Consider the following 21,936-nt stretch of genomic DNA (forward strand, 5'->3'; position numbering starts at 1 on the left):
CTTTCGTTCTGGATGCTCTGAAAATACCCAACTAAAAAAACTAAACAACCAAAGTAAAAGATCCCACCACAAAACCAAACAGCTCAAGGGTTCAGGCCCTAAATCCAGCCACTCCTTCTCATTTTTCAGAGTGTTTTTTGAGGTAAAATGCCTCTAAATGAATAACTGTGGTGTCTTTCCCTGTATTACTCTTGTCCCACTTCCCTTTCAGCCCAGTTTCCCTCAGGCATGACGTTGTGGGTTTGTGTAAAAGGTCTGCGGGAAGATGTTGTCACTCAGTGGGGTTTAATGTAAGGAAAGAAAACAACAAGAGGGAAAAAAGGGCAAACTCACAAACTTGAATCCAAAACAAAAGGAGGCTCCTCCTTGGATTCCTCGGAGCTGCCTCAGGTGTGGGAAGCATGAAATGTGTCGGATCTTTGCATCAGTTCCTCTGTTCTCTGACGTGGCCTGGTGTGATTCTGAGCTCTGAGAGCTCGAGGAGGGCAGAGCGAGTCCCAGCGGGAACGGGGAGGGCTCGGGAAGGGATCTCTCAGGTGTCCCCTCCCTCCGTGACACCCCCCTGCTCCTGTGCCCACAGGTAACTCCCTGCTCCTGAACTCGTCCCTGCAGCCCGACCTGACGGTCAGCAGGACCTACAGCGGCCCCATCTGCCTGCAGGACCCCCTGGACAAGGAGCTGATGACGGAGTCGTCGCTGTTCAACCCCCTGGCAGACATCAAGGTCAAGGTGCAGAGCTCCTTCATGGTGTCCCTGGGTGTCACCGAGAGAGCTGAGTACCAGAGCAAGGCCCACCCCGGGACCTTCCCCCACGGGAACCACAGGGCCTTCGGGACAATCCAGGCCAGGAACAAGGCCATGTACATCCAGAACCTGGCCTCCATCTCCACCAGCAGCGAGCTGAGGACCACGGCCCTGTTCGGGCACCTGGGGGGCCGTTTGGTGGTTCCAAACACAGGTGGGTGGATCCTTTCTCATTAAAAGCACATAAAAGAATTTTAGATTAGGCTGCTTGATGCCGCGTTTTATAACGAAATCTAAAAAAAAATGCCAGGAAAGGAGAAGTAGGGGCCCCGTTAATGCAAATTTTGGGAAGTAGGGCACGTTGCCCACACAGGACACAAGTGATCAGAGGGAAGCCTGGGCTGAGGAGTGAGGAGGCATTATGCCTGTTTGAACTGTTCTAAATTACTGCCTCTCTTGATGTGTTCAGCATGAAAGTCACATTAATCAAAGCTGTGGCTTGCTTGGATCCTGCTCCAAAGGAAAGGCTCCCCGGGAAGGGGTCGATTCTGGATCTTATGTAAGGAGCTCACGTTCCAGCAGCAGCACCGGGCCCCACAGCCCTGCCTGGGGGGCAGAGGGACAGCCAGGCCTGGGGACAGCCCCACTGCCCACCAGGGTCCTGCCCCTTCCTACCTGTCTGTTTCCGCTTTCTTGGAGCAAAAGGTGCACAATTCCCACAGCGGGGCCCTTCCGAGTCAGCCCCATCCCGGGCTGGGTGCTGGCTGGGATGTTCCCTTTGCTTTGTGTCAGGAGTTCCGTGACTTCAGGGCTTTGTGGGACATCTTTGAGACTTCAGAATTGTTTGTGAAATGAGCTGAACAGCAGCTCAGAGCCAGCAAAGGCTGTCAGGGTCCCAGCCCTGCAGTTGTACCACAGGGCTGTGTTTGCTTCACCCTGAGCCACAATCCTTACCTTGGGCATCTTCTCTCTCCAAAAGGCAGCACAAAAAGCCAGATACCCCATTGCCAGCTAAGGGTTATCATCCTTCAAACTGCAGTGACATTTATTCACTTTAAATTCAGCTTTGTTTTCGTTTGACCAGTGGCTCTGGGATTATCTGCTGCTCTCTGGTTGAACTGGATGATTTAGAGCTTTATCCTTCATGTCCCATAAAACGGGTGCGTTAAAGGTTACCATAAAAAACGTGGTTTGTGTTTAGAGAGGATTGATAACAGCGACAGTCCAGGGCTGCACTGTCATGCACAACACGTGGAATGTTTGCATTTCTCCACAGACTGGATTTGTGTTGAGGAAGGAACATTGCAGAGGCACTGAGTGAAGGCATGAATTAAGAATTCCCTCATACTGTATATTTAGCTACTTTATGTAATGATAGTCCCATCAATTAGATTATTAAAATATGTATTTGGTCCACTTGCAATTTATGTAATTCTGCTGCCTTTATGTAAGATCAGCTTTGCTAAGCAGTTGTAAATTCCAGTGTGATCAAGTCAGTGCCTCTCCGAGGCTCTGCAGTGTGTGACAGATGCAGTCAAACACATCCCTCCTCTCCTGAGAGGGAGATATAAAGCAGTTTAATTCCAGTGGTACCCAGTGGAAAACTCCCTTGTTAACTTCTGATTCCCTCTGGTGGTGTAAAAGGAGAATGGGGTCACTTGGATCCAGGGGCTGGGATGTGTAGGAACAAAGGGGTGATCGCCCTGCAGGCTCAGGCTGGGGCAGGGGCTCTCTCCATGACGAGATTCCCCGGGACCCCACAATGATCAGGTTTGATTTCAAAAAGGAAAGGGGGAAAGAGCTTTCAAGAGGCTTTTTGGGAAATTAGATGTCTTTTCCTTTAATGGAAAAGTAACAGCTTTATTTCCTTTAATCATTTCTTTTCCTTTCATCTGGTGACATTGCCATTCCAAGCAGGAATTCAGAGGAACATTCCCTTAGGGCTGGTCCCTGGGGTGTGTGTTCCCTGTCCCTTACATCCCTGCCCTTCCCAAGGGTCAGTCCTGCCCTTGTTCTTTTGCAGGGGTCAGTCTGTTGATCCCACACGGAGCTATTCCTGAGGAGAGTTCGTGGGAGATCTACCTGGCCATCACGCAGAAGGAGTCCAGGTGAGAGCACACAAACACAGACCCAGGATCATGGATCTGCCTCCTTTACTGCATGTGGAACGTGCAGGAGTCACTCCTCGTCCCCACTGCTGCTGTGCCCACCCTGCTGTGACCCTGTGAGGGACACAAAAGTGGCCTTGGAGCGATGCTCCCGTGAAATCCATGGAAACCTTGGACATGCTGCCAAAGGAGATCGTGGGCCTGCTGCTCCCTTCTCCTCTCCCTGCTCAGGGGGAACTCAGCAGCTGCAGCTCAGGCTCCGGGGGTGCTTTGATATTTTTGGACACTTGGAAGCACCGAGGCTTCGGCAGAATTTATTGTTGTGGCACTTGAAAAAAGAAAACAAGAAATTGGCCTTTTTTTGTTACCCTGTTGTGGCTTTTCTTCCTCCCCTGCAGTCTCCCTCTCAGCAACACTGGTACACAGACTGCAGGGAGGGCCTGGAACATTCCAGCCTTTCCAGCAGGGATGGTGTTTTCAAAGTGCATTTTCTGAGCACCCACAGCTACAGCCCCACCGAGCTGGGAGATGGCAGAGCTGTGCGCAGAGCCAGCTTGGATTTGGAACCTGAGGGATTTGAGCCCAGGGCTGCACGTCAGGGTGTCACCAGGGGCACTGGAATGGGGTACCCAAGTGAGCTTGGGCTTTTCCCCTTTTTATATCCTGGTTTTATTAGTGTATCTTCTTACTTTTGTCTTGGTTGAGGTCCTTTCCCTAATTTTTATCTTGGTTTGAGGTTCCTCCTCTCATTTTTTATCTTGGAAACACCATTTGCTGTAATCTGAGGAGGGAGCTGCGTGCCCAGTCATTTAGAAGCTGATAATGGGGATCACACAACCCCAGTGAATTAAAATACAACCAAACAGCACCAAAACCCACAGGGCAAGAGACTTCATTGCTGGCTCAGTGTCCAAGTGAGTCTCCTCTGCTCTGGCACTGCTCCTGCCCAGGTGTTTATTCCAAGAGATGCAGAAAACACGTGGATGCGGGGCTGGGTTAAATTTGAGTGGGAGGGAAGAAAAGCAGATTCTTCTCCGACATTTCAGTCAGCAGGCAGAGGATGCAGCAGCCGTTCATTCAGCCCAGGTGAATCCCTGGAGCTCAGCTGTGCTGGTGGGGTCTCCCCTGCCTGTCCTGGTGCCACAGACATGGTTCCACTTTGCCCAGTCCTAAATCCAAGCAGAGCCCTGTCCCTGAGCCTGTGTAAGTCACTGGGCTCGCTCCTCCTGCAGAATATAAATGGGTTTTCAAAGCAGGGAGATCACACACAATCTGGAAAAATTTATGAGCCTGTGTTTTTTAAACCATAATTTGTTTTATCTTCGCTCCTGTGAAAATATTGTTGATGGCAGCGTTTGAAGGCAGAGCACGGCAGGGACGGGACCAGCTGGTGCTCGAAGCGGGGCTGGCTGGCACAGAGCAGTTTCAGTGCTGGATTTGGGTTAAACAAATTGAAATGTATTTTAAATACCAGAACCCTAAACTGACCGGCCACTGATTGGAGTTAGATGGGTCTAATGGGTTTGTTTCATCTGCAGCTGCTGCTTCCACGTGAAAGGAGCAGAAATGAGCTTATCTTACTCTGTAGCAGAATGTCAGTGAATTCTCACTCCTGACAGCCGCTCTTGTCTTTGCTGCCCCAAGCCTTGAGCCAGAGGGCCCCGAGGTGCTGCTGGGGCCCGAGGTGAGCTGCGGGCCCCCCGAGCTGAGCGTGAGCACTCCCTTCGCGCTGACCATCCCGCACTGCGCCCACGCCGACCCCCAGCACTGGAACATCCACCTCAAAAGGAGGACTCAGCAGGGGAAGTGGGAGGTAAGCTCAGCCCCCAGCCTGTGCCCACGATGGAAGTGGAATTAACCCTTGGTGCAGGCGCAGGTCAGACATTCTGTCAGGGATAGGCACAGAGAGACAGCTGAGAGAAACAATTACAGCAACAAAACCAAGATTTTGCACTTTGTGAAGAAGCAGCAGAATTGTTTTCGGCTGTTTTGCCAAGGTGTGCAAAACTTTATGGCTACAAACCCCATCCATGGATCCCATAACTGCAGCCTGTCCTTTCCCTCTCTGAACCCCGACCTAGATTTTGCTCTGCTTTAAACCATCCCCAGGCCAGGCCAGGTTTCCTAACTCAGATTTACTCAGCCCTTGGGCAGCTCCAGCAGGGCTGGCCACAAGCAGCCTGGAATCACTGAGGAGTGAGACACAGGAACAGAGGGACACAGGGACAGAGGGACACAGGGACACAAGGACGTGGGGACAGAAGGACACAGAGTCACAGAGACAGAAGGACAAAGGGTCACAGGGTCACAGGGTGCAGCTCCTCCTGGCGGGGCTGCAGGGCAGGACTGAGCAGCAAAGGCAGAGCAGAGGGAGTTTTTGCTGGAGGTAAACATGGCTGTAATGGGAGTTCTGGAAGGAAGTCAAACCCCAGCTGTTGTTCAAGGTTTGCTTATTGACTTGAACCTTCAAGGTAATTTTTTAACTTGGGATTGGGGGAAAAAATTAGCCAGGAAGTCAAGAGCACTTGAAAAAAGCCGCTAGAATTGCTTACGCATCATCATTGTTATCGTAGTACACACCGAGCTCTGCACAGGGCATGGCCATAAATCCTCCTGCTGACTCAGGGCTAAATTGGGAATATTCACCCAGGGAAGCAGTCCCCCTTCTCCCTTTCCCCAAGTGCAGCCTGGCTCTCAGCAACACTCTGCATTCCAGTTGAATATAAATAAAGAACTAAAGCCATGACTCCTATTGTCGAGGCCTATTGATTCGACTTCGCTTTATTCTTTTTAAACCTGAATTTCATTTTGCAGGAAGTGATGTCTGTGGAAGAGGAAACTACTTCTTGCTACTGCCTGTTGGATCCTTATGCCTGTCACATTCTCTTAAACAGCTTTGGAACTTATGCCCTAATTGGGGAACCCATCTCTGACTGCGCCGTTCGACAGCTGAAAGTCGCCGTTTTTGGCTGCCTGTCTTGCAATTCTCTGGATTACAATCTGAGGGTTTATTGTATGGATAACACCCCTTGTGCGTTCCAGGTAAATGGCTTCACTTTGCTCCTCTGGGCTTTGTTTCTTTTTCCATAAAATGCTGACATCCTTTTACTCCCTGGGCAGCCCCAAACTTAACCCAATGAGAATATTGCATTTTTTAAGCCACTGCTGCACCATTAGAATAATTCCCTTAATTTTCCTGCAGTTCTGGATTTACATGGAGAGCTTTAAGGTAGCCGAACTCTTTTGTCATTTTTTGCCATCTTCTCAGCTGCCCAAACTCACCCAGCCCTGATTTACAAAAATTGAATTATCCTGCATTTCCTGTAAGAAAAAAAACCCAAACCAATCCCCACGTGGCAACTGAAATGATTTTCCTGCGCCGTGTTCCAGGACAAAATAATGACATTCGCTGGCTTTTGGTAAACTCAGAAGCTTTAACAAAATGCTTTTCTTTGGGGAACTGAAATGCAAACTGTTGGGAGATGAATTTTACCTTCCTCTTCCCGTCGCACAGGAGTGGAAACACAACTCTGACTGAAGCACACGCTGCTGCCTCTGTGCTTCTAATAAAAGCCAAGGCACCAAAAGGATTGTTAGAGGCTCACAATGGCTTTGTAATTATCCTCTTTATAACACTTAGACAATTAGTGGGTACCGGTGTCTTCCTGATGGGTCTGGAGGAAATGATCAGAAGAATAATTACCAGTTCTCTGCGTTCCCAGGAGCGAGAGCGGGGTGTTTGTAGATACTGAGACAACTCTGCATTCATGGAATGGTACAGCCCTCAAAAGCAAGTCAATATTAGTGGGGAACATGAAGAACACAGAGTTTTTTGGATAAAATATCGGAGTTGGGGTTGCCAAGTTGCGTTTGACAGTTAATCCTGCACAGTGCAGGTTTATATAAAGAGACAAAAGTCATTATTTTTCACTTTTTCCCTGTGTGAAAACTCTCCTTGCTTCTTCAGCAGCTGACGTGGCCCTTTATGAAGTCCTGGGTGTGCTGGGAAACTCCTGGCTCTGAAAACTTGAGAGACCCAAGTCCTTTGTGTTTTGCCTTTGCCCAAATGCTGCTGCTGTGGGAGGAGCCCCAGCCCACGAGTGTCGCTGAAGGCAGAGCAGCACTTCCAGAGCATTCAAAAACACCCAGCATGCTCCAGGAATTCTGAGAATAGTTAAGAAATAATCTGCTCCCTTTGTGGCTGGAAACCAAAACCTGAAGTCTCCCAGTTCCTTCCTTCATATGAACCCAACTGCCAGGAGTTAAACCAGACCAAATGCCTGTGAAAATTGGTTTCTAATAGAAATCCATTAGTGCAGTTTCAGAGAGCTCGAGCACTGAATTTCCAGAAGGTCACAACGATTCCAGGAGCTCCTCTAACGATGACTCTGGTCCTGACAAGCACTAAACCCCTCAGATGGACACCGATTTTATATAATTTGTGTGGATTAAGAGAGGTAATTTGGAAGGGCTGCTTGCCTGCTGATTTTTAAAGACTTCTGCAACCTCTCCTTCCTCACTGGTGTTTTTACTGCAACAGCACAGGAACAAACATTGCTTAAGTACAGGCAGGGGTGATTTTTTTTCTGCCATTACGTTTTAAATTCACAGAATTACATAAAAATGTCGCTTGGAACAGAGCTCTGGAGGGCTGTAGTGCACAGCCCTGCCCAGAGTCTGCCCTTCAGACTGCTCAGGGTCTTGTCCAGAGATTCTGAAAGTGCCCCGGAGACGGGAAATGGAACTGAACGATTTCACCTGAAGTGTTTGAGGGCTCTGTAAAGCCTTGAGAGAAGTTTCTCAGCAAAGCTGCTTGGGGTCCAGCTGTGCTGGGCTGCACTGGGGGTGTTGGAGTGGGGAGACAGCCAAAAATTCAGTGTCCCAACCACCATTATCTGTCCAGAAATGGGGCTGGCAGTGCCCAGACCCAAACCCAGCCTTTTAGGAAATACAAAGATCAACCCCATCAGCTGCCCACGAGAGAAACTCCTCTGCTGTATCCAGCACTGGGGGGAACCAGGAACCTCCACAGAGAGGGATTTTTAATAGATTTGGGGTTTGTTCCTATACTGAAAACATTCTCTCCTCCTCCTCCCTTGCAGGAAGTGGTTTCAGATGAAAGACTCCAAGGAGGGCAATTGCTGGAGGAGCCCAAACTTTTGCATTTTAAAGGCAACACCTGCAGCCTCCAGATCTCAGTGCTGGACGTCCCTCCCTTCCTGTGGAGGATCAAACCCTTCACGGCGTGTCAGGTACCTGGCATTTCACCTGCTTCCCTCTGCACTGGGGTGGGCAGAACCCAAAGGAGACCGAGGTTCCTTTTATTTAAACGGCTTTAAATCTCCCGAGCATTTAACAAAAACATGTTGCCTCTTGATTTTGACAAACACAGATTTCGTTTATAACAGAACGCTGTAAATTTGTCATTTTACAGAAATGCTTGTGCTTTCCCTCATTTCTGTTGCCTCCAACAGAAGGCAAATATTCCTGTTCAAACTTAACCACTCCTCAAGATGTTTCTAATATCTGTCATTCCAGTTTTGACATAACTATGGAAATATGGCTAAAAATGACATGTAAATGTAACCACGAGTTCAAATCACAGCATGCAGAGACCAAGAATTAGAACTGAAGAGCAGCAAATTGGTTTTTTCTCTTCTCCGTTAATTAAAGAGGCTGTTGAAAACCAGAAAGGAAAAAATCAAAACAAAAGAAGAATTTCCAAGGATTTTGGTGACTGGAAATCCTAAGGAATGTGCTGGCACATGGAGTGGGCTGGTTTTAACATACAGCACTCAATTAAAATGCACAATCTCCCTTCTCCCAGAGGCAGGGAGACAATTATCCATCCTCCAGGATTTTGGCAAAAACCCTGTTTTAAATGTGTTGCCACGTTCTCCAAAACATGAGGGCAGTGGGCTCTGAAAGTTACAAACACAGACCCACAGCCAGAGGAAGCCTCTCCTTGTTAACAACGTGGGGAGAATTTGGGCTACAACTTCAGAAATGAAGAAAGAAATCCTTTTCAGCTTCTTAGGGAGAAGAGCTTTTGAGTGTTTCATTTGTTCTCCTCTCTTACCTGTATTTTAAAAGCCAAACTGAGCAGGATTAGGATGCCCCAGTTCTACAGTGAGGACCTGCCAGTGTGTGCCCCAAAATAAATCAGATCAGAGGAGTTTCCTCCTAATGCAACAAATTCAGTTCTGCTCCCAGCAGATTACGGAGCTCCATACTTTGATTAATTTATTGTCTCTTAATCCCTTGTCCAAACATGAAGAATAAATGTCTGGAATTCAACCTCCAAGTGCCATTTAGAGCCTGATCAGAGCAGGGACTCAGGGCTGGAAAAAAGCCTGTGCAAAACCTCTGCTGCCAGAATGGGCTGACCCGGGGCTGCCCCGACCCAAAGGAATATTTACATTTTATAACCGAGCGTAATTGGGATGGCTTGGGCAGCTCAGAAACACAATCATTGTTCCTGAGAGGAGCTGCAGAACCTCCCCTGGCTCTGTGCTTCCCTCGCAGTGAAAAGTCTGGTGACAGCTCTGGTTTGCTTCCAGCCTCTTTATAGAGAAAAGAATCTATTTTTGCACGTGGAGTTTCTTCCAGTGTTCCCTGGGTTCCTCTCCTACGTCCCACCCTGTGAGAGCAGCTGCTTGTGCTGCCTGGCAGGAACAACTGAACACAGCCTGTTCCAGGAATGTCTCTGGTCCACCAACAAAACTGCCACGGGCAGTGTGGGGAGGGAAGATTTATGGAAATGATGTCTCAGACAAGCAGCGATGCTGCTCGAAGGCCGGAGCAGATGAATAAATCACGCGGAGGAGCTGGCTGGAAGGCAGCTGGTGGCAGGTGGCACCAGGATTCCTCCAGACTCCGCTCAGAGCCTGTGTTTGTCCTGGCCTGGCAGGAGCAGCTGCCCAGAGCTTGGCTCCCTTCCCACCGGGGATCCCTCAGAAGCTGTGGGTGGTGCAGCAGCAGAGGCAGGGATGGGCATGGCACAGAGCTGGGCAGGCACCTCTGGGCGCTCAGAGCAGCTGTTTGCCTCCCATCCCGCGTCTCCTGGAGCATCCAGCTCTGCCTGGGGCCATGAGATGATTTACGGCCCCTCTGTCTGCAAGGAGCTTCATTATAAAGGCAGGATGGAGCTGGGAGCGTTTCTGGAATACTCCAACCACTCATTGTTGCACCACACGTGGCTGCTCTGTATTGTTTCACACAACTCCTTTCAGCTGAGTGATTCTTCTACTCAGAGTGAAAGCAGAGATGATTACCCTGAAAAAAATCTAATTACAGTTGCTCCACTTCTAACATTTTTCTAATGTTTCCTTTAATGCTGTGAGTATCTCGCTACTACTGCTGTTCCCAGCTCGGGATCCAGCCTGGGGCTGGGCACAGGCAGGGAGCTGTGGGGAGAAGGGGAGGGTGGCAGGGCCAGGGCAGCTCTTGGTGGGAAGTTCCTTTCCTTGGATTCTGTGTACAGGGTGATTCCAAGGAGACACAGAGAGGACTCCTGATCCTGGCAAGGGGGAGGAAGTGAAACCCTTCCTTTTTAAGAGTTTTTAAGCATCTTTTTTGAGAGTTTCCCATCACTTGTTCCCCTGGATGAACCCTGAGCTCCCGGTCACTGCAAAATCTTGGTGTTTGTGAATGGAATTGTCACGTACTGGCTTTGTGCTGCTCGGAGCCGGAGAGGACGTTCCTGAGCTCGCCCCAGCAGGGCAGGATGTGGGTGGGTGTTTTCCCCTCGCGTCCCCCGGCCCTGACGCTGTGCCCGTTCCCCAGGAGGTGCCGTTCTCCCGCGTGTGGCGTGGCAGCCCCCGGCCCCTGCTCGGCGCCTTCTCCCTGGAGCGCTTCAGCCCCGCCACCACCCAGCTGTGCTGCAAGGTGTGCGTCCGGCAGCTGCAGGGCCACGAGCAGCTGCTGCACATCCAGACCTCCGTCCTCGAGGTAAAGCTCCGGCACCCCCTGTTTTGTAGGGCGAGAGGGTCACAGAACAGAATCCTGGAATGGGCTGGGCTGGGCTGGGCTAGGGTGGAAGGACCTTAAAGCACATCCAGTCCCACCCCTACCATGGGCAGGGCCACCTTCCTCCATCCCAGGTTGATCCAAGCCCCTTGGACCCTTCCAGGGATGGGCCACAGCCTCCCTGGGCCCTGGTTCCATCCCCATTTTTGTCCCTTCCCTGTGTAGTTTTTGCTCAAAGCTGTAACCAGTCTTTAAAGCCTTGCAGATCCCATTTCCAGCAGAAATCAAGGCACAGAGACTTTACAGCACTAATGATAATTTATCAATAATTTAATAATTTATTGTTTGGATTGGTGGTTGCGGTTTTCTAGCAAGAAGCTCTTGCAGAGCACTGAGGGTTGGGTACAAACCGTGTCTCATGGGGCCTGGGCCCTGCTCACAGCTAAAAAAGATCAAACCCACAGCTGAGCAAGCTGCTGGTCCGTCCCACAGCAACAAGAACTTCAGCAGCTTCATTTTTTTTTAGATTATTGAGCATCTTTGTTGATTAATCCAGATTAATACCTCTGGATTAGAGCTCTGCACCCAGAAATGCTCCGTGCAGGGAGTGCAGCAGCTGGGCAAGAGCAGCACAGACATCATCCTGTATAAAAACTCCTCAGAACTGGCCGAGTGTTTTTCCACTCCTTTTTTGTCATTTCATAAAACCCCTCTGCCACTCTCTCTGTATCTCCAGCCTGTGCTGCTGCTGCTGCCATGTTTCCCCTCTCTGCTGTGTTTTTAAGGGCCCTGTCTGTACACAAGTCCCCAGAGCATGTTCCAGCTCTGCCTTCAAACAGATTTGCTGGTGTGGAAGCTTTTCTCATGCCTATCTCCAGCAGTGATTGTAGAGGGAGGATAATTTGACTGCAAAATAAATCTATAAGTGACACCTCCCCCCCGGAGCTGCTCCTTGTGTGACAATGCCCGGAGCGCCCGGGTCGCTGTGCTTATCTCACACGTGCAGGGCAGGAGCATCTCCCGCTCTGAATATGGAACAGGAGCAGCCAGAGCCCGGGGTGGAGCTGCAGCACCATTGCTGGGCCTGGCTGGCCCTGGGGATGTGTCAGAAATGTTGGATGAAGAGGCTGCGCCATCACTGTGGGTTAATATTGATGCTGTGTCACTCTCGGATGAGTAATGCACTGAAATTTGACTCGTGTTATGCAAGACTGGTGGAAAAGATCTACAAAGGACCTGGATTTCAGGGAGGGTGGGAGAGCTGAGGTGCTTACGGAATTCAGGTGTTTATAAAAACCCAAACAAACAAAGAAACAAAGACAAATTTGTGTGTCCATGTTTCAGGCTTAAGCACTTGAAGATTTAGAAACCCAGCACTGCTCTGCAACACAAAGATAACCAAAAGAGAAAACTCATAGAAGGAAAATAACACTTTTAAAGGTTTTTATGCAGAAGTCCTTGTGATGTTCTCCCAAATCACAAGAGCACCTCTTAGCTCTGTCATTTTCTGGTATCAATTCAAGCCACAGGAGGAATCTGAGGCCCAGGTTTGATTCTTCCTTTACCTGCTTTGCTTTCCTGTTCCCTGCAGACTGAGAGGGAGAACATCACCTTCTTTGCACACGAGGACAGCAACTTCCCCGCCCAGCTGGGCCCCAAGGCCTTCAAGATCCCGCACTCGATCCGGCAGCGGATCTGCGCCACCTTCGACGCCCCCAGCGCCAAGGGCAAGGACTGGCAGATGCTGGCCCAGAAAAACAGCATCAACAGGTGATGGCAGGGCCCTGGCAGCGGGACTTTGCACCTGAAGTGGGAATTAGTCACTGTGCAGGGGGTGGTGTGTTTGTTTGTTCGCTGGTGCCAGGGGTGTGGGTGGGGAATTAAGGGCTCTCAGGACTGAGTGGGGGTCACTCCTCATTTCCTTTGTGAGCAGCTGCTGGGAGCTGTCAGCTCCTTGTCCTGGGCTGGGCATTTTTCTGTCCACCCTCAGGAGTCCAAGGCTGCAGAAGGATTTTGTCCATCATGGAAACAGGTGTTCAAAGCACTTAGGAGGCTGCACGTTCCCCCAGACAAATCCCCTTGGCTCTCATGGGTGCATTTCCTATTCCAAAATGAATCCTGCAGATTTTTTCTTTTTTAAGGAAAAGACATTTTTGAAAGAGAGAGTCATGCTCTACTGTTAGGAGTAATAATAATATGATTATTAAAACTGAAAGATGCTGTAAAAACCAATTTACTTCTTACTTTGCTTTTTCCGCTTGGCTAAATTAAATCGGTGGAGGCAGCTCCCTCACAAAATATTTTCTGATTGTCACAAACTCGATGAATGTGTTCCCAGGGGAGCAGAGGAATACTTAAATCAAGCAAAGTAACTTTCCATTGGTTTCTTGCTTTGCATGGGAACCTCAATAAACCACATCTGAGCCAAAGGAAAAACAGCTTTGGATAAACATTTTTGTTTTACTGAATTCTGTGCAAATCACCCCTGCAGGGTCCTGAAAATTGCTCATTAACAAAACAGAAAATCCCAGATGAAAGGTGGTGTGTCTTTGCATGACCACAGGCATCAACTGCTGTTACAGAATCCCTCTCCCTGTCCAATCCCTGCTGCATTTCCCAGAGATGCTTCCCAGAAGCAGATTTGTTTGCCCATCCCGAGGGCAGCACTGCTGGGCCTGGGGACACCCCGGGCTCACTGTCCTTGTGCTGGGCTGGGCAGGTGCCACGTGAGGAACGACCCCAGGCTCGTGGTCACTGTCCTTGTGCTGGGCTGGGCAGGTGCCACGTGAGGAACGACCCCAGGCTCGTGGTCACTGTCCTTGTGCTGGGCTGGGCAGGTGCCACGTGAGGAACCACCCTGGGCTCGTGGTCACTGTCCTTGTGCTGGGCTGGGCAGGTGCCACGTGAGGAACGACCCCAGGCTCGTGGTCACTGTCCTTGTGCTGGGCTGGGCAGGTGCCACGTGAGGAACCACCCCAGGCTCGTGGTCATGGTCCTTGTGCTGGGCTGGGCAGGTGCCATGTGAGGAACCACCACACTGGGGGGCTCCTCAGCTCATCCCCCCAGCTCTGCTGGAGGATTTTTATTTTCCCAGTGTGGGCACAGGGTGCAGCTGCAGCCCGGGCTGCTCCTCATGCTTTTTCCCTCCTTCCCTGCAGGAATCTCTCGTTCTTTGCCACCCAGAGCAGCCCCTCCGCTGTCATCCTGGACCTGTGGGAGGCGCGGCACCAGCACGACGGGGACCTGGACTCGCTGGCCTGCGCCCTGGAGGAGATAGGAAGGACACACTCCAAAGTCTCAGACGTGGCAGAGCCCGAGCTCGAGGAGCCCGAGTTCCCCTCCAGCAGGAACGGGCTTTAGTCCCTCTGTACCCCCAGGACGCGCGGCCAGCCCGGCTCTGACACTGGGGCAGGGGACAGGAGGGTTTGTGCCCCGTGGGGATGGACTCACCCCACACAGCAGTGGCAGTGGGAGGAGCAGAAGCAGCCCTGCTAAAAATCCTCTGGTGATCAGGAAAATGAGATTCTCCCTGTCCTCCTCCACTTAAAATCCGTCTTTTGGTGTCCCGAACAAAGCTGCACTTCTGCCAGCCCCGGGGCAGGAAGGAGAGGGACACAGAGCCATAAGAGGTAAATGTTATCGTGTATTTAGGAACCAGTCATGTCAATGTAATGCCTAGTGAAAATCAACAAATGATGTTGGATATTTAGAGCCACTGGAGGTTAACCCCGGTTAAAAGGTTTCTCACTTCGAGAGTGGTTTAAAATCCCATCACATTGTCACTTTATGTCTGCTACAGGAAAACTGAAAATTTGGCCTTATCCTGTTCGGATGTTTGAGGAATTAGAAGATCTCATAATTATATCATGTGTATTCCAAATAATTTCTTTGAAAAATTTAGTCCCTTAATGAATGTATGTTTGCTGCAGAGCTTTGCTGCCTGCCCTGTTACCAAAATGACAGAACGAACCCCTTCTCCCTGAGACTGGGGGGTGTGCACACGCAAGAGGAATTTTCTAATTTTCTACGTCTGCAAACTTTCTTAGTCAAAAACTGTCTTTGGGGGTGGATTTAAATAACCAAATAACACACGGGAAATTTCCAGCCCTGTTTTAGCGAGTTGAGACATTTATTTTTATTACTTCATGCTCTGGGGCTGAGCTAAGGAAAGGTGAAGGCAATCAGCACAGCTTCGTTTTGGTTTGGTTTCAGACTGAAACCACAAACCCCACATGGCACTGCCAACACTGGCCTTGATTCTGTTGCACATTTCGGGAATTTCACAGGATCCAGAGCTGGCTGTGTTACACTTGGTTTAGTTACAAATTCACCACCAAAATCAGAGCCTAACCAGAGAATTCGCCTCATTTTTATCCGTTCCATACAAATATGATTTCTGACTTCACCCAAACCAAAAAGAGCTGTCACTGTGAGCGAGGGCCTGGTGGAGCTGGTACTGAGCCAAATCTCACCATTATTTTGACCATTCTTTTCACCCACATCCTTCACCAATTCGTGTGGCTGCCAGGGGCACAGCCAGGAGAAAGCAGGAACAGAAATGAGGCTTTGGGAGCTTTGTGGAAATGCAGGAAACTGAAAACAAGGATTTGGGGGCTTTTTTAGCCTCGTGAGAGAGCAGCACAACAGGGCAGGTCCAGTCTGGAACTATTCCTTCACCCGGGATTGCAGTGTGAAAACCTCAACAACAACAACAACAACCACCACAACTCTCTCCTGGCTCCTGCTGCTCTGAACTTGCAAATGTCGCTGCTCTCCCAGCTCAGAAATACCCTGAGACTTGGGAATCCTGAGACTTGGGAATCCTGAGACCTGTGCAAACATTTCCTGCAGCTCAGCGTCTCCCGCAGCCTGGCAGGAGCTCCTGCGTGCAGGGGCAGCGCGGCGGCTGCCAGCAGATTGAGGGGCAGACAGAAATACCGGCAGAGCCGGCAGCAAGCTGTCACTGCTTTTAGCAGCACATGCTCCTCGCTGGGCTGGAATTATATTTCCAGTGACTGCCAGTCCTCCTCCTCAGAAACCTGTTCTTCGTTGGACAAAATGTCAGGCATTAGAAAAAACAAAATAAGGAATGGCATCCAGGGAAAAGCGGCAGTGTCTGTGAGCTGCCGTTGTCGGGGAAACCGGCCCCAGACTGTCTCCAGCAGGGAATTTGTTCTCAGCGCCTCAGATCAGCTCTGGTTCTTGAGCAGGCTGGGGCTGGGTCCCCCAGCAGAGCCCCAGCCAGGCCTGCAGGTGCTGCAGGGCCATTCCCGAGAGCTGCATCCTCCTGCTCTGTTTTCCAAACCCCTGGGAGCTCCCCTGACATCCCGGGCCCCAAGGAGCTCCTGTGAGCTCAGCCCTCCCATCTTCTCCCCAGGGAACACCCAGGGGTTCTGTCAAGCCTTGGGAGCTCTGGAGACCCTCCCAGTGCAGGACACCCAGCTCTGGTGGGAGCAGAGCCCAGCCTGGGCTGGTCCCCCAAAGCTCAGCTCGGAGGGACCCCAGCCCTGCACTGGAATCCCAGTTCCACCGACAATCCCATGGAGTTCATGTCCTGAAAGGGAATAAATGTCCAAACTGGACCATGCCAGAAGGAAACTGTTTCCTCGTGGCCTGGGGCAGGGCTCACTTGGATTTTGCCCTTTAGGTTTTGCTCCCTGGTTTTCCTTCCCTTTGGCTAAAGCAGTTCTCTGTTGCTGATCTCACTCTTTGAGAACCTGAATATCAACAGCTCTCGAGTTTTCCTTCCTACTCCTGACTGTTTTGATGCTCTTATATCTTTAAATGGACCAGAAATGCCCCAAATATTTATTTCCTTTCTCCCTTTCTCTTAAAAAGACCTTTTGGAAACCTGTTGCACATATTTACATGATTTGACCCAACACACAGATGTAGAGGAGCACCTCTACAAAAGGAAAAGGATTAGAGGCAAGAAATTAAAAATTCATTCCTTTCTTCTGTTGTATAAATTACGATATTTGAAAAACAATTTTCCCGAACTAGGAAGTAAAAGAAAGAGAAATGTGATTTTACCCCCTGTAGATTCCACGTGGCTGCCCTGGCTCTGCTCAGAGGAAAGAGCCATTCTGATTTCACATCACCAAAGAATCTGCTTTAATAGATTTTCATCTTCCTGAGCACTTTGCCCAGGTATTTCTGTGCCGTGAGTCATTCCAGACTAATGGTTGCATTTTAAAAATGACTTCCAGCTCCGCCAGCACCATAAAGCTCATTTCCATTTCATACCGCCCTGCACTCCCACAGAAGTTTTATTGGGATTATTGCCATGGCTGAAAAGATACCAACAGAATTCTCTCAAAATCCAGAGAACTGCTTTTGTCATTGGTTTTATCTCTGGCTGCAGCTGGGCCTGGGCACTGCTGGCTTTCAGGGACACTTACTCAGTATAAATCACCAAAAAGGGATCTTGCAGGGTCCAGCGTATTCACACCACACTGCAAGTCCATTCTTCTTCCCCACTTGCAAGGCAGTGCTGTATGAGTTTTATCACATTCAATAACTGATCAATTCCAGAGCAGCTCAGGTCCCTGGTGAGTGAAACAAGGGAGGGACTGGGCTGGGCTCCTGGTCACCATCGGAATCTTCTTTCTCCAGGCTGTTTCTGCCTGTAAAACACAGATTGCAGTGAAGAGCTGCCTTAGTTCTTGGCTGGTAATTAATGGAGTGGAAAACAGGAAATGAGATTTTAAGCCCTTGGCAGCCATGGATGAGCTCCAGGGTTGCCTCTCTGGCCTCTCCTTGACTGATTCCCCCAAGGAGCTCTCACCTGTGGCACAGCAGGAGCAGGTGAGCATCCCTCACCCAGAGCCTGTTCCACGCTACCCCTGCTGTGGAGCGTTTCCCAGGGCTTGTTCATTGCTCGGATGAGCTTTGGTGAAACTCCTCCCTGGACTCGGGGGGGTTTCTGTGACAGCACATGGAACACAAATCTGTCCTTCCTTGGACATTCATGATGGTCTGGTTAAAATTACCGAAAGGATTCCTGAGCAAATCCAGTAATTAACCCACACGGTTCCTGCAGCCCCCACTGCCACTGCAGGTGCTGGTGATCATGACCCATTCCCAGGTATTTCTGTGCCGTGAGTCATTCCAGACTAATGGTTACATTTTAAACTGGAACGCAGTCTTGCCTTTCCTCATTGCCAATACCAGCAGCAATGGTAGCAAAAACCTCGTTTCCAACACAGACAGAAAGAAATAAATCACTCTAGGATTAAGGACTCATTCGGAGCATCGATGGATGGTGACAGTGTCCGCAGGGCAGGAGGCAGAGCCGCTGCTCTGCTCCTGCCACGAGTGAAGGAGAACCTGTCCGTATCCGTGTTCACTGTTCTGTCCAAAAATCCAATAAATGTCTAGGAATTTGCCACTATATTTTTTGTATTAGAGGTGAATAGTGCAGATTCTACTGGTGTTTCTTGTCTGGGACTGGGGGGGTTGGGGGGGCTGTAGTTCTCAAGCTGTTGCAAAAGCTGCTTTAACTGAGCTGTGGAGTTGTCTTGGTTTGTGCTTTACAAGGGAGGGTCAGGACTCGTGGGCTGCGTGCCCTCCTCATGCCACAGGGTGCCCAGAGCAGGAGCCACTGTGCCCTGCAGCCAGGGCTGAGCTGTCCCTGGGCTGGTGTGTGCCCACAGGGCCATGGCTGTGCCGGCAGAGCCATGGCTGTGCCTGCAGTGCCGTGGTTGTACCCGCAGAGCTGTGGTTGTACCTGCAGAGCTGTGGTTGTGCCCACAGGGCTGTGGTGGTACCCACAGGGCCGTGGTTGTGCCGGCAGAGCTGTGGTTGTGCCAGCAGAGCCACGGTTCTGCCCACAGGGCCGTGGTTGTGCCCACAGGGCCGTGGTTGTGCCCACAGGGCTGTGGTTGTGCCAGCAGAGCCACGGTTCTGCCCACAGGGCTGTGGTGGTACCCACAGGGCCGTGGTTGTGCTGGCAGAGCTGTGGTTCTGCCCACAGGGCCGTGGTTGTGCCCACAGGGCTGTGGTTGTGCCAGCAGAGCCATGGTTGTGCCCACAGGGCTGTGGTTGTGCCCACAGGGCCATGGTTGTACCCGCAGAGCTGCGGTTGTGCCCACAGGGCTGTGGTGGTACTCACAGGGCCGTGGTTGTACCCACAGAGCCATGGTGGTACCCACGGGGCTGGGGTTGTGCCGGCAGAGCTGGGGTTGTGCCAGCAGAGCCGTGGTTGTGCCAGCAGAGCCGTGGTTGTGCCCACAGGGCCATGGCTCTGCCCACAGCTGCTCCCTCCGTGTGCCTCGCGAGCCCTTGGTGCAGAGCGGAGCCCGTGTCACCCGTGTCACCCGTCACTGTACGTAGGCCTCGCTGTCCAGCCCCAGGAAATGTGTAGCACTTCATGAAGTTCAGGGTGTCCTGCACCGAGCTTGGCATGGCGGGAGGGGAGGACATGGATCTGCCCCAGGAACAGGGATGGTTCTTCCCAAACCCTGCCAGGACTGACGACACTTGGGTCTGGCAGTGTGAAACACCCAGCACCTGCCGTTCCCCACACTGGGATTGGGAATGTTGACCTATGGCTGGGATGTCTCCTCAAGCAATCCCTTCAGGTTTCCCCATTTGGGCACTGGGGAAGGAATATTTTTAGGTGAAGCTGTAGTTTTTTGCATCCTTTCCCCTTTCAAACCCCAGCCCTCACTGCTGAGCCTCAGGGCTCCCTCAGTGCCTCACCGAGCTGGACGGGGCACACACGAACCCTGGGCTCACAAATCCAGATTCCTGGTACGGATCTGGGAACAGCAAACTGGCATCACCTAATCTGGGATTTGGGAGCGAGCAGAGCTGCCTCCTCCCACCTCTCAGTCAAATTCCTCCCACTGTGACTCCGATCCCGGCTGATAAATGGGTACAAAAACGTTAAATGTGCACCTTCTGTTGATCTGGCTGTGGTAAAGTGTGATGCTGGTCAGCCTGGTGAGACTCTGAGCAGTGTCAGACAAGAGATAACAAAATTCCCATTGCATTTCCAACTTCCAAAACTTTGGACCAGCTCTTAGGTGAAAACGGGAGGAGGAACTTCAACCTAACCCAACACAAACTATAACTTCTAAAAAGCAAAAAAAAAACCCCACAAGTATTCCTCTAGAGAGACCTCTTTTCTCTTCTGCTCCTTTATTTTTGCAACAAATAGGTTGTGAAAAGGTTGGTTCTTGGCTGCTCTACCTGAGCCTCCCTCCATGCCCCAGGCTCGGTGTGTTCAGGGTGAAGGGGGGCAGAGCTTTGGATGCTTTCTTTAGGATGAAGCTGAAGGAGTGGGGAAGGGAGACAGAACACGGGATCAAAAGCATGGCCTTGGCTTCATACCACACTTTCTGTGCCTTGTTCTATCAATGTAAATTCTGAATGTTGTACAGTAGAGATACTTGGGAAAGACTCCTTGGAAAAGGCTGCACTGGCTTCTTTTTTCAGCACATGTACATATATAAATATATATACATATATATATTTGGTAATGCCAACCAGCTGTGTTATATTGTCCTGGAGAAGTCAAACTGGACAGTTTGGGTGTTTCTGTAGAGTTTCAGACCTGTACGGCCCCGGCCTTTGGAGAGAAATGTACAGATGGGAATAATGGATATCGGCTATTTATGAATAAAGAGTCTTTTACTGACATCTGACCCTGCTGTCCCTTCACTGCTGGGATCAAACAAGGCACGGCACTGGCAACGTTGGATTCCGTGGAGGTTTGGAGGTGGGGTGTTTTTTTTGTTTTAATAATTCAGTTTATTTCCCTTTCAGAACAGCCCCCCAAAACCCTTCCCAGGCCATCCCAGAGACTGAAGGTGGGACAAAGCTCTGGGGCACCCCCAGCACTGTCACACCATCAACCCTCCGTGGGTGACAAATGGGAGCCTGGGCACGGCCCTCACCCTAAGTGGGCCGTAATAAAATGAGTTGTTAATGCACGCAAAGCAGAGGCGCAGGACAAGTGCCATAAATCGGGATCTCCTGCCAAGATTTTACTGCCTGCTCTGAAGTTGTTATCAGCAGAGACACCCAACGCCATCTCCTGTCACACCCCCCTTTAGAACCAACAGCACCGGCATGAACGGCCCCGACAGGCCCTGTAAAATCAGCCGGGATTCATTGTGTTTGCAGGGAAATGGTGGCTGCTATCGTAAGGAGTTCATGCACTGGGATTTAAGGAACAGCCACTTAAAAATGCTGCTGCAAGAAGAGGCTGCTGTGGGGGAAGGTCCTGGTTTGGGCCATTTCAGCCATTCTGAAAACACAACCCCAAGGTGACATTTCCAACACCAAACCCCACCTATTTATTCTTAAGCATCTCAGAAATTATTATTTTAAAAGGACTCAATTTGCAAACAGCTCTGAAAGATTGCATTTAACGAACTGTCAATTAAAATTTGTCTAATTCAAGCCTGAACCTACCAAGAAAAATTGAACTGACACCTCTTAAATGAGACCTTGAGCATCAAACTAGAAAGTCCCCAAAACTCACCTGCAGATGGATTAATGAAGCACTGTGAACCTTAATGTAATTGCAAAAGGAGTAATTCCAGAACCTGCCAGGAATAAAGGGGCACTGAGCCCCTCGCCAGCCAAGCAGGACCTTGAAGACGTCCCAGACTCGTTTAGTGCCACCAAATGTCCCCAGAGCAGGAGGCTCTGGCACAGCCCGTTCCTGTGGGGACAGGGAAAAGAGAAGGAGAGGAAAAGCTTCTCTCCCTGCCTGTGTTTATTTCTTGCTGTGCTTTGAGGCCATTTGGTTGCTGACTCAAATCCTGTAACCCTTCTGTTGTGACAGGAGGCAACACTGCAGAGAAAACTCCTGGTTACAAACACCAGGGACTAATTTAAACCAAACTGAATAAATCCCAATCTGGGCTCTGCTAAGGAGCTTTGCGCTTTTTTACTTTTTTTTTTTTCCTCTTCTGAGATGTCAGTTGGATTTTATTTATTTTATTCCAATACTTACCTGCAGACTGTTTTCCCTTATTTTGTTTTTGTTTTTTTTTTTTTCTTCTTTTTTCCCCTTAGTTCACCAACAGCCACTCGCAGATTCAAACCCTAACTCATGGTCAGTGCCCAAAGTCCTACGGAAAGCTTTGTTAGAAAAACACTC

At 50.1% G+C, this 21,936-nt stretch overlaps 1 protein-coding gene across 2 annotated transcripts in view; it reads left to right on the top strand.

Annotated features, from left to right (window-relative positions):
- Window positions 1-20,463, top strand: part of UNC5D (unc-5 netrin receptor D) — a 90,967-nt gene extending 70,504 nt beyond the window's left edge. For both annotated transcript variants that reach the window (XM_048287365.1, XM_048287366.1), the window contains exons 9-16: window positions 581-958; window positions 2,768-2,852; window positions 4,497-4,665; window positions 5,667-5,894; window positions 7,955-8,104; window positions 10,638-10,802; window positions 12,412-12,590; window positions 13,979-20,463. In XM_048287365.1, coding sequence (XP_048143322.1) covers window positions 581-958; window positions 2,768-2,852; window positions 4,497-4,665; window positions 5,667-5,894; window positions 7,955-8,104; window positions 10,638-10,802; window positions 12,412-12,590; window positions 13,979-14,180 — 1,556 coding nt within the window. In that variant the 3' untranslated portion in view covers window positions 14,181-20,463. The remainder of the gene's footprint in view (window positions 1-580; window positions 959-2,767; window positions 2,853-4,496; window positions 4,666-5,666; window positions 5,895-7,954; window positions 8,105-10,637; window positions 10,803-12,411; window positions 12,591-13,978) is intronic.
- Window positions 20,464-21,936: the final 1,473 nt, after the last annotated feature.

The sequence above is a fragment of the Corvus hawaiiensis genome, chromosome 27 (genome assembly GCF_020740725.1).
Source record: "Corvus hawaiiensis isolate bCorHaw1 chromosome 27, bCorHaw1.pri.cur, whole genome shotgun sequence".
Lineage (NCBI taxonomy): Eukaryota > Metazoa > Chordata > Aves > Passeriformes > Corvidae > Corvus > Corvus hawaiiensis.